Source organism: Urocitellus parryii, chromosome 7 (assembly GCF_045843805.1).
Source record: "Urocitellus parryii isolate mUroPar1 chromosome 7, mUroPar1.hap1, whole genome shotgun sequence".
In the NCBI taxonomy this organism is placed as follows: Eukaryota; Metazoa; Chordata; class Mammalia; order Rodentia; family Sciuridae; genus Urocitellus; species Urocitellus parryii.
The window spans coordinates 25349231-25362663 of NC_135537.1; the positions used below are offsets into that span (position 1 = coordinate 25349231).

A 13433-nucleotide genomic window follows, 5' to 3' on the forward strand; every position below is an offset into this window, starting at 1 on the left:
CAATCAGTGAACATTCAGCTTTAATAAGCAGGAATACTTCTGTAACAAAATAAAGACTGCACTTGTAACAATAAGCCTTATATTAATTTATATGTCTATAACATGAATGAGGAAGAACACATTCTAAGTTTCAGTCAAAACACATTCTAAGTTTCATTCAAAAGTATAACTACAAAAAAAGGTACAAATACACCTTTCCAGAATTAAAGATAATCCCCTTGACAAGTTCTTATGTTTTTTTCTGTGTGTGTACTTATTCTGTTTTGATCAGGTTATTTATTTTCCTGTGATGTGGCCCCTGTCATGCTCAAAGAGTAAATGAATGTCAAGGGGTTATGATAATATTGGGAAATTTTGGGAAAAAGGCTTATTTTCTCCCTTTTAGTGCAAATTCAGCCATGTTTTAAGATCAAAATAAATTATATTCCATAGGTATTTGGGGGAAGAACAGAAAGGGAATGGAATTCTGGCACTTACAATTTAAAGAACCTGTCCATTTCTGACCTAAACCCCTTTTAAAAGCTCTTTACAGTACTTAATCATTGTGATTGTCTTGACTATCCTTGCCAAGTCACTCTTTTCCACGACCTGTATGTGAGAAGATCAATAAGCTACATGAAGTAGAAAAAGCAAAAACCAAAGAGACTGACCAAGAGAAAAATAAAAGAGAGATTTTAATTTACATGTATAGATGTTTTAAAAACTGATCACTATTAAACTATCTTATAAATCCTTGCTGTTTTATAATCACATGGAAACACTATAGAAAATTTTTTGTTGCTGTTACTACACTTTTAAAACAAGCATCTTTGGAAGCTAGCATAGGATACAGCTGGCAAGCATGTGGACTTAGAAATCAGACATCATGTGTTCCTAGTTTCTAATATATATTACTTTGGGTAAGTCAAGAATGTTAATTTCATCATGTATAGATATTTTCATCTCTAAAATGAAGATAATTTTGGTCTTCTCAAATGTTGTAGGGGGTATTGAATGAGGTATGCAATGTAAATATAACACAATGCCTAGTATACAGTAAGTACTTAATGTTACATTAGCTATTCCTTCTGTTTTCTCCAACAGTCTTAAACCTACATTAAACTTTGTTGCTTTCCTGCAGAACAGCTACAACAAACTATTTCTTCTTTCCAAATATAGGTATTGTATTTTCCCTTCTGGAGAAATTGGGGGATTTCTCTTTTAGAATTTTGGCTGATAAATTTAAATTTCTGGAATACCTTTGGAAATGCTCCCTAGAAGAGAAGGCTGCTGAGCATGAAAAGCAAGTGTGATCCAGCACTACATGTGTTGAACTAAAATCCAGTGCTTCCAATGATGACCTTGGACAAACCACTTCATTTCCTCATGACTTAATTTATTCTGACTGTAAAACATGATTTTCCATCTTGTCTCAGAAACTGAAAAACATGAGTGAAAAGTGGTTTGAAATTTATGGTGAGCTGTAGAAACTAAAAACCATAGTATTGTTCAATGTATTATAAGCTACCTGAAAAAAAATAATTAACAATCTCACATTGAAATGATAGGCAGGGAAAGATAATTGGATTATAGAATTAGCAATGTGTTTGAAAATAAGTATCAAAAATTGGTATCTTTGCAGTAGTCTTCATGGTCCCATAATCAAACTATTTTGTGCACAATAATTCCAATGAAAATGGCTCTGATTTTTGAGAAATTAAGTTCTTTTGGTTTAAAGTCCACCTGTGTGGATATGTAGTCATGTGCTCAAACAGACTGCATAATGCAATGATTTTTGTTTTCTTTTAATAAAAATAAATTTAGTAGAGGTGACTAGCCTCTGAACCCTTGGGAAGGAGAGGTTTGTTATGTGCCCTTATTAAATCCAAGAACCTGTTTGCATCTAACTCATTGTTCAGCCCAACAAAAAGCAAAGCAGCAACAACACACCCTGACATCTCCACTAAAATCAATGCCAGAGCCATTGCCAAGGTGGCTGAGCAGGCTAATGACGTTTTCAATGTTGATCCTCCCAATCACAGTCTAGTCCCAACCTTGTCGCCCACTCCCTTTAGTAATCTGCATATGCAGACAATAAAAGAGCACCCTTGGGTAAGAACAATATTCTGCCCCACCACTCTTAAATGTACCTCTTGGAATTTAATGAGGTCACTTGGGCGTCAACAGCTTTTGCCTTTTGCTATCTCTGCCCAGGACAGCAATCCCTCTCAACACGCACACGCATGAACACGCATATGCACTGCAAAAACATACTTGAGAAAACACCTACGCATAGAAAATCACACCTTCCATCATCTTCCATCAACAAGCACCCTTCCCCTCACTACAGTGCCAGCGTTCCTTTGCTCGATTCCCACCCCCGCAGCCCCCACCCCCGCTTCTCCCTCTCTTTCTAGCTTCTTGAATGGCAGACGCACACAATGCCACGTACCCAGAGAGCTCAGAATCCTTCTGGTAGATTGAACCTACTCGCCACTCACGCCTAAGGTTGCTCTCACAGTGCCCACTTCCCAGAGCAGAACTCCAGCCAGAGGCAACCACCTTGGTCCATTGAGCCCGCAGCTCCAATTCGAGCCCAGGAACAAAAGCTGGCCAGGGTGACTGTGTGGTTTACGGGACAGGATCCATGATTTGTGGGCAAGACAAGGAACTGAAAACTCAAATTGGGTAGTTTTTTGACTAAATCCTGTACAAAGACGCTCATCCCCTGATAGACTCGGCATGCGAGAAGGACCACGGGCAGCAGCAATTACCTATTCCAAAACAGCACTGCAGCCCTCCCCACTCCTGAGATGGGACCAGATTCCCGAAAGGTCAAATCACCAATTCCGGCGCCTGGTCTAAGGAACATTCTCGTCGAAAGATTTGGGCCAGGACTGTACCAAAAAAAAAAAAAAAAAATATTAGGAATCTGGCATACAGGAGCAAAACACGCTGGGCTCAGGGACGCAGCTCCTGCACGACATGGGATAAGAGAAAACAGGGTCCCCGGTAGAGTGAAGGAGAAACGGGTGGCTTGGAGATGGCCAGTAGATGGCGCAAGAACTCTTCCTTTGTACAATCTTAACCCTTCAGTGGTGTATGGGACTGCCAAGTCCATATGTATAGATATATACATTTTGCGTTTGAGGGGGGAAAAAACTCTCATTTACATATTTGGGACAGATTCAGAATTAAGACAAACGCGTGTGTTCTAGATAACGACCACAGATAAAGTAGTTTAACTGCAGTACACATTAGCTGAAAGGGAGTTTGGGAGGATGAAAGGATGAACTATTTGGGGAAAAGACTCTGACTTCCCTCTTCACCCCACCCCCGCCCCGGCCACGGATGAAATCCGTTTACTGAATCATAAAAACCGAGTTATGGGTTTACACGTAGGTATTTGAATATGTAAATGCATGTGTGCAAATAAAATCTTCTGTGATTTCCCTTTTCAATTAAATCAAAGGATAATAAATGCGAGAAGGCTGCCTGAAATATACTGCAACTACAGTAGTAACACATGTTCCATTATAAAGACGTGAGCATCGATGGAGCCCGATTCATTATCATCAAAAGCAACGCAGATCTTCCCATTAAAACGTTCCTTTAACATGCTTCTGAATTCGCAGGCTGCGATGGAGAGCTCACTAACATTATATTTCTTGGGCTGTTTTTACAGGCGGAATTGATCTATTCGGGGGGAAAAAAAAAACAAGTCCCTTAATTTCAAATATCGTGGGGAGTTTATCAGAGAGCGGAGCTGGGCTTTAAGAGTCTCACTAGTGGTTTCTGGTGGTTGCTATAACGAGCTAGAATTGAGGTAGATTTTAGTGGAGGGGAAAAAACGCACAAGAAAAGACAGAATCCAGAGTAGCCGAGACTTTGTGCCCCCGTTGGAGAGATGGTTGAGTCCTCGTCAAGGTTGCTGTGGTATCCCAGAAACACCATTCACTCCGAGCTGTGACCGCGCACCAACAACAGCAACAACTCCACTGCGCCGGGCTGAGGAGCAGGAATTAGGAGCTCGCGAATAATATGAAAGGGATCCGCAAAGGGGAAAGCCGAGCAAAGGAATCCAAACCCCGGGAGTCTGGCACGCGAAGATGCGCTAAATGTGGCCGCCTAGACTTCATCCTGATGAAGAAAATGGGGATTAAAAGTGGATTTACGTTTTGGAACCTCGTCTTTTTATTGACGGTGTCTTGTGTGAAAGGTAGGTCGGCTTTCAGGGGACCCCTCTGGTTTGGAGGAAGGTGGGCTGACTTGTCGCTTGAGCGAGGCTAGTAGCTTACTTTGTAATTTGCACGGATAAAATAATCATGATAATACTGATGAAGGAGTTGATTCACAGCTCTTTCTCCCCCCCTCAGATAGGAAATGCATTTTGCTTGCCAGATTTGGCGTTCAATGCGGTGATTGAGCTTGTGCTCAATAAATATTCTTGCAGTATGCTCAAACGAATACGTGAGTTGGTTAGTATAGCCTCTAACTAGTGGATATCCAGGCAGATTCCTCTGCAAGACTTTCCTTGGTAGTGAGAATTGCCTTGGTTTCTTGTCAAATTAGCAAGGTTTGATGTTTCTGGTGGAATATTTGTATTAGACACTCTGGTGTAAATGCTTTTTAACCCTTTCAGGGAACAAAGTTACCAATATGCTAGAAAGATGTTGATTTTAAATGCATTAGGATACAAGGGTCTTCCAAGCATTGCTACACAACATGAACGTCTGCATACATATTTGAATTATTTCTACGTGGACTCTGTGCAATGAGAAATGTAAGGGAGCTTCTTTAGGTCCTGTGGTAAAGGTTTAGCCAAAACTGGACTCTTAAAACCGTCTGAGATGCCACACCATGTAAAGATCCACCTTTGAGGATGAATGAAGGTAGGAGGAAAGTCATTAGCTGATGACCAAAAAGAAAATCCCCAGCAAGTCTCAGCGTTCAGACAGGTAGAGAGTGAGTGTCACATGTACAGACAAGGGGAGGGGGTGAGTGGGCTGTAAAATTTATTCCTGAGCAGGAAGGCAAGGGACAGTCAGGATCATTGGAAGAAGAGCTGTCTTCGGGGAGAAAAATAGATCTACTGCTCTCTTCCACAACTTCTGCACCCTGCTGCCCATTAATTGCTGCAAAGAATACTCAGGAGGTGTTTATGACTCATGCCATCATTTTTGAACAATCACTTCTCCATACTCATGGCAGCTCGAATAGACGCGATAGATGTCGCTTTTAGTAGAGCTGGTTTCAAATCCTGGGTGTCTGTGTGTTGGGGGCCATCAGAGGGTGTTTTGGCCCAGGCGCGCCAAGGCTGTCAATACAAACTGGACGCTTCTTCCTTTGTAAAGGAGTGCCTCCCTGAACCGCAATCCGGCCGCGTCTCTATGAAACAGTTTATTGTCCAGCTTGCAGCTGGCTGTCCCCCCACAGAAGCCAGCACATTTGCATTCAGTAGAAATGATAATTCATGTTTTGGGGGAAGGAAACTGGAGAGGTTACCGCTCCTTCTACTATGACCAATGATGGGTGGCATGTCTCGAATTTTAATTTGCTCCCTAAATGGCAAGAAGTCGTCCCTAGTCTCTGTGGCAGCAACTGCCTTAAAATCCTGACCTGGTCCTTAAAGCTGATTCGTGTGTGTGTGTGTGTGTGTGTGTGTGTGTGTGTGTGTTGAAGCCTCAGTGTAGCTCTGAGATAAGACCCTTGTCTTCAGCTGTGTATCCACAATGCCTAGTGCGCAAAACGCTTCTGAGGTTGCTTACAAGGGGTTTTCGCCCGCTAACTCGACGTGTGAAGAACCACACATTTATGCTTAGTTTGCCTGCCACTGGGAGTCTGCGGTTTATGGATGGCCTTGGGGCTGCCTGCTAGAAGAGCGCTCCGCGTGGGGGAGGCGCAGAAAACTAGCAGCAACCCCGGCTGTAAAACGTAGGAGTGTCTCCTTCGAGAAGATGACCGGGGATTAAGTGCGAGTTTTCACGTGATACCTGTTGAGCCAAAACACATTTGGGGGGCCGATGAGGGGGAGTGAGTCTCCGAAACGGGGCGAGCTTCACAGTCTGACAAATGCTGAGCGGCGCTGGCTGCAATTACAGCCCCGGCAGCCCGCACCTACCGTATTTTCCAAATAAAAAGCGCCACCAGAAAGGAAGGGCGCGTTAACATGCTTTAAATGGCATTGGCAACGGGACCCCTCCCCTCTATTCATGGCGCTCATACTGTAGACTGAGATAATTGATTTCTTTTGAGTATATTCCAGCTTTGGGAACACTGGGGAGGAGGGACATCATCAGTCTGCTTTGGCCCTTTCCAAAATCAATAGGCTACAGATCCTTAAAACATTTTTAATGATAATAAAGTTCTTCGTTGCCACACATCTGGCACATGGAGGACATATCCTACATTTTATAACTTGAAACGCTGTCCTAAAATTCTGAGAAACTTACATGGGTTGTATGTCTTAGATCTGCTCCCAATCACAGGGTGGTGCTGGTTTTGACAGTTGTTTCTCATTCTCCTTTTAAAATTTTAATTTCAGCTGAGTCTCAAGGTTTCCCTAAGACCAAGATTCCTGCAATGTCTTAAACAGTGTTTGCCTAAATGTCTATTATTCCCGCTTTTGTCTTCCACACGATGTCTTCTGGGCTTTGGAGCCCACAGCAAAGGATTGAGAAGTCTTTCCGACGGTTTTGCAGGTCCTGACCTAGACTAGTGCGAGGTTTCAGGAGGTCAGGGGCGCACAGTTTTCCACGTGAGCAGCTTCGGCCATGAGAATTCCACCATCTGTCTATAGTTTTCATCTCTCCACCATCTCACCTCTGCGTGCAACAGCAATGACAAAGAGGTTTGGTGGGAGGAAACGCCTCAGAGTGGCAAGATAAAGTGGTCTTTGGTAGGCCTGAACCTCTAGGGTGGGGCTTAAAAGGAAGCTAACCTTCCCTGGGTATTTTATCTCCACAGTCGTCATCTGAAATAAAAGGCTATGCAGGGCACCAAATTGGAGGTAGCGGGGCGGAGGCTTCTTAGACTTGTTTCATGTCTATTTCTAGCTGAAACAACACAGAGAGAGAAACAGACAGACAGGAGGGCAGAGATTTTGAATTGCAGCTTCCAGCTGCAGCGTGTCTGTTTAGGTCTCACCCAGATAGAAATTGTGAATCTCCAAGTCGTGCTTAAGCGCCCCGCCCATGTAAAAAGACACCAGCGGGGCGCTTTCCCACGCTCCTTCTCAGGGGATCCCGAAGGAGCCCACACAACGTGAGGCGAAGGCACGAAAGGCTCAGTCCTTGGTCCGCATCAGGTGGGAGCTTGAAGCAGCTTCCTGCACCCAATGCCAAGGCGTGATCCCAGGAGCTCTTGCAGGACTCCCGACTTCAGGAAGGATGCTCGTTTCTGCTTGCTCTGGGACTTCAAAGGGATAATACTTGACTACAGAGCTTTTCTGGAAGAGTGGAGATCGCACCCTCTTCCTATGTTAATTCCTACTGGAAAGGGTCTCGGGTGTCCATGCGGGGGCGGGGTAGAGCTACAACTGAGATCATTAGCACATTTCACCCACATCCGGGTGGCCACGCCTGGAGGTCTTAGCCTCGCTGGAGTCTGCGGGGACTGACACCCTCACCCTCTCCAGCCTCAAGGCGACAATCTTAACCTGGTGTACGAAAAAAACAAGTAGTATCTTAAAAGACACAAAACAAAGATACCAACCAAATAAGTCACGGGGGGGGGGGGGTCATTGTCATCAGCAACACCCTTCCTCCAAGATTAGCATCATTAATACACCTGGCGGGAGGTAACCTTTGTGTTTGAAACTGGATTTGGGCAGGTGTCCTTCCCTTCATCTGTTTCCTCTAGAGATATTTATTATTTTTTTTTTCTAGAAAGCCAGACTCCGCGAAATTTCTATGGACCAAACCAGGTTGAAGTTAGTGAGCGAGTGGGTGAATATGCGTATGCATGTCCGTCCGTGTGTGTGTGTGTGTGTGTGTGAGTGTGTGTGTGTGTTTTGCTGGAAGGAGGGAATATAATGCATTGACACCAAAGAGCCTTCAGGAGGCCTGGAGGGTAGGTGTGTGTCCTAGGTGGAAACGCGGGTTAACAGTACATTAATTTTTCCTGCACTCCAGATGGTCCATGGAGCTGCAACCACTGCTGCCGCACAATCCGCTGGAGTCACGGAGAAAGAAGCCCTTTTCTCCCAGCAGATCACAACGCTACCCTCAAATAACTCCTCTAAAACGCACTCCCACTCAGGAGAGTTCAGAAAGCTCATTGGGGGGGGGGGGAGTAATGGGGACTGAGGCTCCTGCGTGTTGCACTTTCTCCCTACTACTTGGTGGCTGGGGCACAGGGAGGCAGGAAGGATGCATCACAGTTCAATCCCAGCAACCACTCAGCAGTTCCAGGGGCAGAGAAAAGAAGCAGCACGGAATCATCCCAGTCACTGAGGTGGTCTTCTAGCAGTCCTGCGTGTAGATGTCAGTTGAGGGCTGAAAGACCGACACACAAGAGGATTGCTGCGCATTGCAGAATAATAATAAAGCAGACAAACCCCAAGGAGAAAGAGCCACTGGGAGTTCCATTCTTACTGAATGCAGCGCCCACTGGGTGGATTTTCAACAAATGAGTTGCTAAGCCAAGCCAATACACAGGTCTGACAGGGCTTGAACAGTTCCCAGAATTAGGAGCTGAACTTCCCCTGAACAGTTAACTCTTTGGAAACAACCGGAAATGTCCTTTTGCATCACCTCACTTTCGTGAATCTTCTGGGTGGGGGTGGGGACAAGGGGAGAAGCTGCAATAAGCCCTAGTTGGAAAAGTATGTGAGCAGAAATAATTAAGAAAGCAAGTTTCAGTATCTTGAAAACCTGATGCATGCTCCCTTGAGATCCTTCAAGGAGAAAAGAGTTAGAATTACTCTATAAATTAAGTACTCCAGGAGCATAGGCTTAGTTTCAGTTGTTATTACTGTTCATGATATTAATTAGTGTTTCTATTTGTGGGTTAGCTGAAAAAGTTTGGGATACAGATATCTCTTCCCTGAGCAGAGAATCTGGTGTCTACAGAAACAGTGAAATGAAATAAACTGCAGCATCTATTCCTACATGTTTCTAAATATAGTAAAATTATCCCAAGATCTGGTAAAACAACATAGAAGTAGAGCAGTTACCTTTGTACTCATATGGAAATAAGCTCTGATGTAGAATGCTTGCCTAAGATCTCAAGGTGCAAATAAGTGAAAGGTACTGAATTTCCCTTCCCCTTGCTGCAAATGTCCTTCTCCATCTGTCCCAAGAGGTGACTTTCTTCTACTTACTTAACAAAGTTTTCAGAATATTAAACAATTCCAATATTTTGTCTTGTTGGGGAATTAACTTTAAAGTACCAAACAAGAAGGTTTAGAAGTGAAATGATTGGGTTAACCCAATCAGTGAATTATTGGGGGGTTGAGTGGTAACTGAAGGTTGTGGCTGGAGGATGTGGGTCCTTGAGGGCATGCCTTTTGGGCTATATATTTTATATCTGGAGAGTGTCTTTCCCTCTCCATTCCTCTTTCTCCCCCCTCCCCTCCCTCTCCATCCATCCATCCCCCCCTCCCCTCTCTCCCTCTCTCTGCTTCCTGATGATCCTGTGAGCTGCTTCCCTTTCCCACACTTTCCTGCCATGAGAAGGAATAGAGCCAGAGCCTGCTGTCTATGGATTGAGACCTCTGAAACCATGAGCCCGCCTCTGTAACTTTCCCTCCTCTGTAATTACTCTGGTCAGGTCTTGTAGTCACAACAACTAAAAAGCTGACTAAAACAGTGCCCGTTCCTTTAGGCAACATGACTATTTTGATAAAATATGCCATCTTGTACTTCGAATTTCAAGATTTGTGAGATTAGAAGTAAAATAATTGCAAAGGAGGAAATCAAGAAAAATGTGTAAGATACAAATAAAATGTAAGGTCATTTTTATTTTATCTACACTTACATCAAAACTTAGCTTTACCTATTTTCTCCTATTTCTTTCTTCCTTTTCCTTTACCTACAATCCAAAGGGCTATATGTAGTTTAAGGATACAATGAAAGTTATGATTTGGATTTTGGATGAGGTCTAGGGATAGTACAGGCCCTATGGTTATGGAATTCATCTTTTCACTTTCAGAGTGAGCAAGTGGTGATTCATGGTACTTTTCTAGGCAGATCTAACTCCATGCCCACAAGATTTTCTCAGAATTAGGTTTCTCATAAGACTTTTATTCTCATTAGCAGCATTATTTAAATGAATGTCACTGAAAAAAAATCAATTCGTTGAATACCTTCCAGTATTCACCATCTCTGTGCTAATGACCATCTTTTCTTCTCATAAGGCTCCAATTTTGCAGCCATCAAATATATTTCATGTCATTGGGCTATGCTACTGTTTTATGCTGGTCTCAGAATTCCTAAGGGTTAATATTTTCCACATATGATAATTTGTTGCCCACAACTCAATTTTCAGTCTCCTTTAAAAGTATAAGTGTACAACATTAGAATATGTATCACATAACTTTTGTATGGATAAAAAGAATATCAATATTGCATTAGATATCACACTAATCTATTGGTTCTTATATGTTTATAATAGAGTGATTTTCAAAGTGTTTCCAACAAGTAGCACCAGTATTTTCTAGAAACATTTTAGAAATACAAAATTTTATTCCTACCAAAGGTCTGTTAAATTAAATGCTTTGGAAGTTAGGCATTATTTATGTTTTTAACAGTCATCTAACAATTCTGATGCACTCTAAAGTTTAAGAATCACTCCAGTATAGTGGGAAAAAAAATAAAAACAAGGCCTCTAAAGGCACTAAAATCTGAAGGTTAAATAATAATGATTTTTCCAGTAATTAGCTTTAGACTAGCAACTCAATTTTTCTAAGCTTTAGTTTCATTATCTGTTTTTTAAAAAAGATTAGAATATCAGGAGATATATTGGGCGATTATGTAAATCATATACGTAGCCCAGTGCCTATGTTACTAGTTGTTATCAATACTATAAAAATAAATTTGCATGTGCAAAGCCAGTATGAACTGTCACGTGCTTCATCCCTGGCACCAATATCTTAAGTTTTCCGTAATAGTAAATACAAAGTGTAGCTTCTTCTCAGTAGCTATTATTTCATTTTGGCCTAGTTCCCGGGCTATTATACATCTGAGAAATACTCTGAAACTTCTGCTTATCACCGGCATACATTTACTTCTGGTGCTGGCTCTGTGAATCAGGAGCAGACTGTAGCTGAAAAATGTTACCCCTTCTGCTGGGCTGATTTCATCCCTTGCATTCTGATATTGATTTCTTTTAATATTGATTATTTAATGTGCTTACATGAATTTGTTCATTCATCTTGTCAAAAATCATGGCATTCATGGAGCTAGAAGGGTCTTTAAATATCAGCTAGTTCGCTGCTCATATATTATACAGTAAGTGCATATGCCTAGAAAGGATAAGTGATTTTCACTAGGTTTCAGAGATCATTAGCTCCAGAAATGAGACTAGATTACTGGGTAATCAAGTTTATATTCAACTCTCTTTCTCCTATACCCTATTGTTTTTTTTTACCACAGAGTTAGCTCAGATGGGACAACAAAAACAATCCATCACAAAAGTTAATATTTAAGTACTATATATCAACTAATACCACAAAGGAGTATAAGTGATATGTTTGTGCTAAAATAAAACAAATAGTAAGTACTTGTTTGGTAGAAAAATAAAAGGTAATTATGGAATGAAAACACTTACTAAGGCTCATATAATGTATACATCAAATAAACAACTAATCATATTTTCAGTAGAGTCTATCCAATTATATTACAAGTCTACAAATAAAATCAATATATAGACTATCACATCTCAGAAAGAATATGAGGGGTAGTACTTGAAATTAAATTCTTATTTTATATGAGATTTCTGATTCTCTCATCTGTGTTTTCATCAGCATAATTTCTTTCACATTTCTTAAACAAGACAATGATATGATTCAAAACTTCTGCATAAATAATAATACATTTTACAAATATTGTAACTGTAAGACAAATCAATAATGTTAAGAGGTTATCTTCAATTTTAGCAGTATGTGGAATATTTTAGAAGTCTCTTTTAGATATGGGAGTAACATTTGCAAAGATAATGTATTCTGTTAAATTTGAGGAGTTTTACATATTTCAACCAGAAAGTGATTGAAATATGTAAAATTTAATGAGTAATTCCCTTAAAAGATGAGTTCGTAATGTTCAAGATTATATAGTTCTTTTCCCTCTGTCTTATGTTAGTAATTTTAAAAGAATATTTATGATAATATATTTTAAAGAGTAACTAAGTGTTTTTTTAAAACTATGACATTTTTACAAGTATGGTCAAATACCAATTTCAAAGGAAGTTTATGAATGGAAACAGACTCCATAGAAGTAGATTTATTAAATCCTAAATAATTTTGAAGAAGTGAGCGCTCCTGCTATAATTTTCTGTCCATTTGATTGTCTTCAAAATACTCAGAGGTACTTGGAGAAAATATGGATAATATCATGTTTTAGGAAATGGTACCAAGAGAAAAATGAACATTTTTCTGAGTGCAGAGAGGTGCAGTGGCTTTCCAGAATCATGTAATTATCTAGTGGTTAAGTGAAATATGAAATTATAATATATTCTTAATCTCATAGAATTAAAATAAAAAACATGTAAATGATTAAATTACTAATTAAACCTCTTTGCTTCTGAGAGAAAAAACTCAGACTGAATGAATTTAATTTAGAAGAAAACTTAAGATTAACATTCATGTCGTGTGTGTGTGTATTAACTACAGTAAAATTTAAAACTTGGTTTTGCATTTTTAAACATTTTTTACTTGCCTACTTTATCCTCTTAATGATTCTGTATAATGGATATAAACACTATTTTCATCTTCTATAAGCATTAGTAAGTGGAGCAAATGCATAAATAACACATAAATTAACATGTCACTATAAGTACAAAAAAGAATTAAAACTAATAATCCTTAGATTCTAACTCAGTGCTCTTGAGTAAAATTTAAAATTACACATGCAGATGAACTCATGGAGTTAACATACAAAATAATTTGTGGGTATAAATGTTTACCAGTTGTATCACACACCTTGGCAAATAAAATTACTCAATTTAGTACCGTAATCTTCTGCTTAGTTCTGCATAATTTTAAGGTTAGGGAAGTTCTTAAAATTCATCTAGTTTATTGACTGACTACTTGGTAGGATTCATTAGATTTATTTGCAGAGATAAACAGATATTTTTAAGTATTTTAAAGTACATCTATCACAAATTCATTCCTAATGTCTACTTCTTTCCATAAATGAGACCTGGTTAAAAGAACATAGCTGGTTATCTTCACATAAAAGAGGAGACAGCTCAGAGACATTAGACTTACCCAATCAGAGGATGCAAGCAAGTTTTTA

General features: G+C 40.4%; 1 protein-coding gene across 3 annotated transcripts in view; it reads left to right on the forward strand.

Annotated features, from left to right (window-relative positions):
- Positions 1-4020: 4020 nt before the first annotated feature.
- The window catches only part of Csmd3 (CUB and Sushi multiple domains 3), a 1110517-nt gene continuing 1101104 nt past the window's right edge, over positions 4021-13433 (forward strand). For all 3 annotated transcript variants that reach the window (XM_026384530.2, XM_026384531.2, XM_026384532.2), the window contains exon 1: positions 4021-4198. In XM_026384530.2, coding sequence (XP_026240315.2) covers positions 4021-4198 — 178 coding nt within the window. The remainder of the gene's footprint in view (positions 4199-13433) is intronic.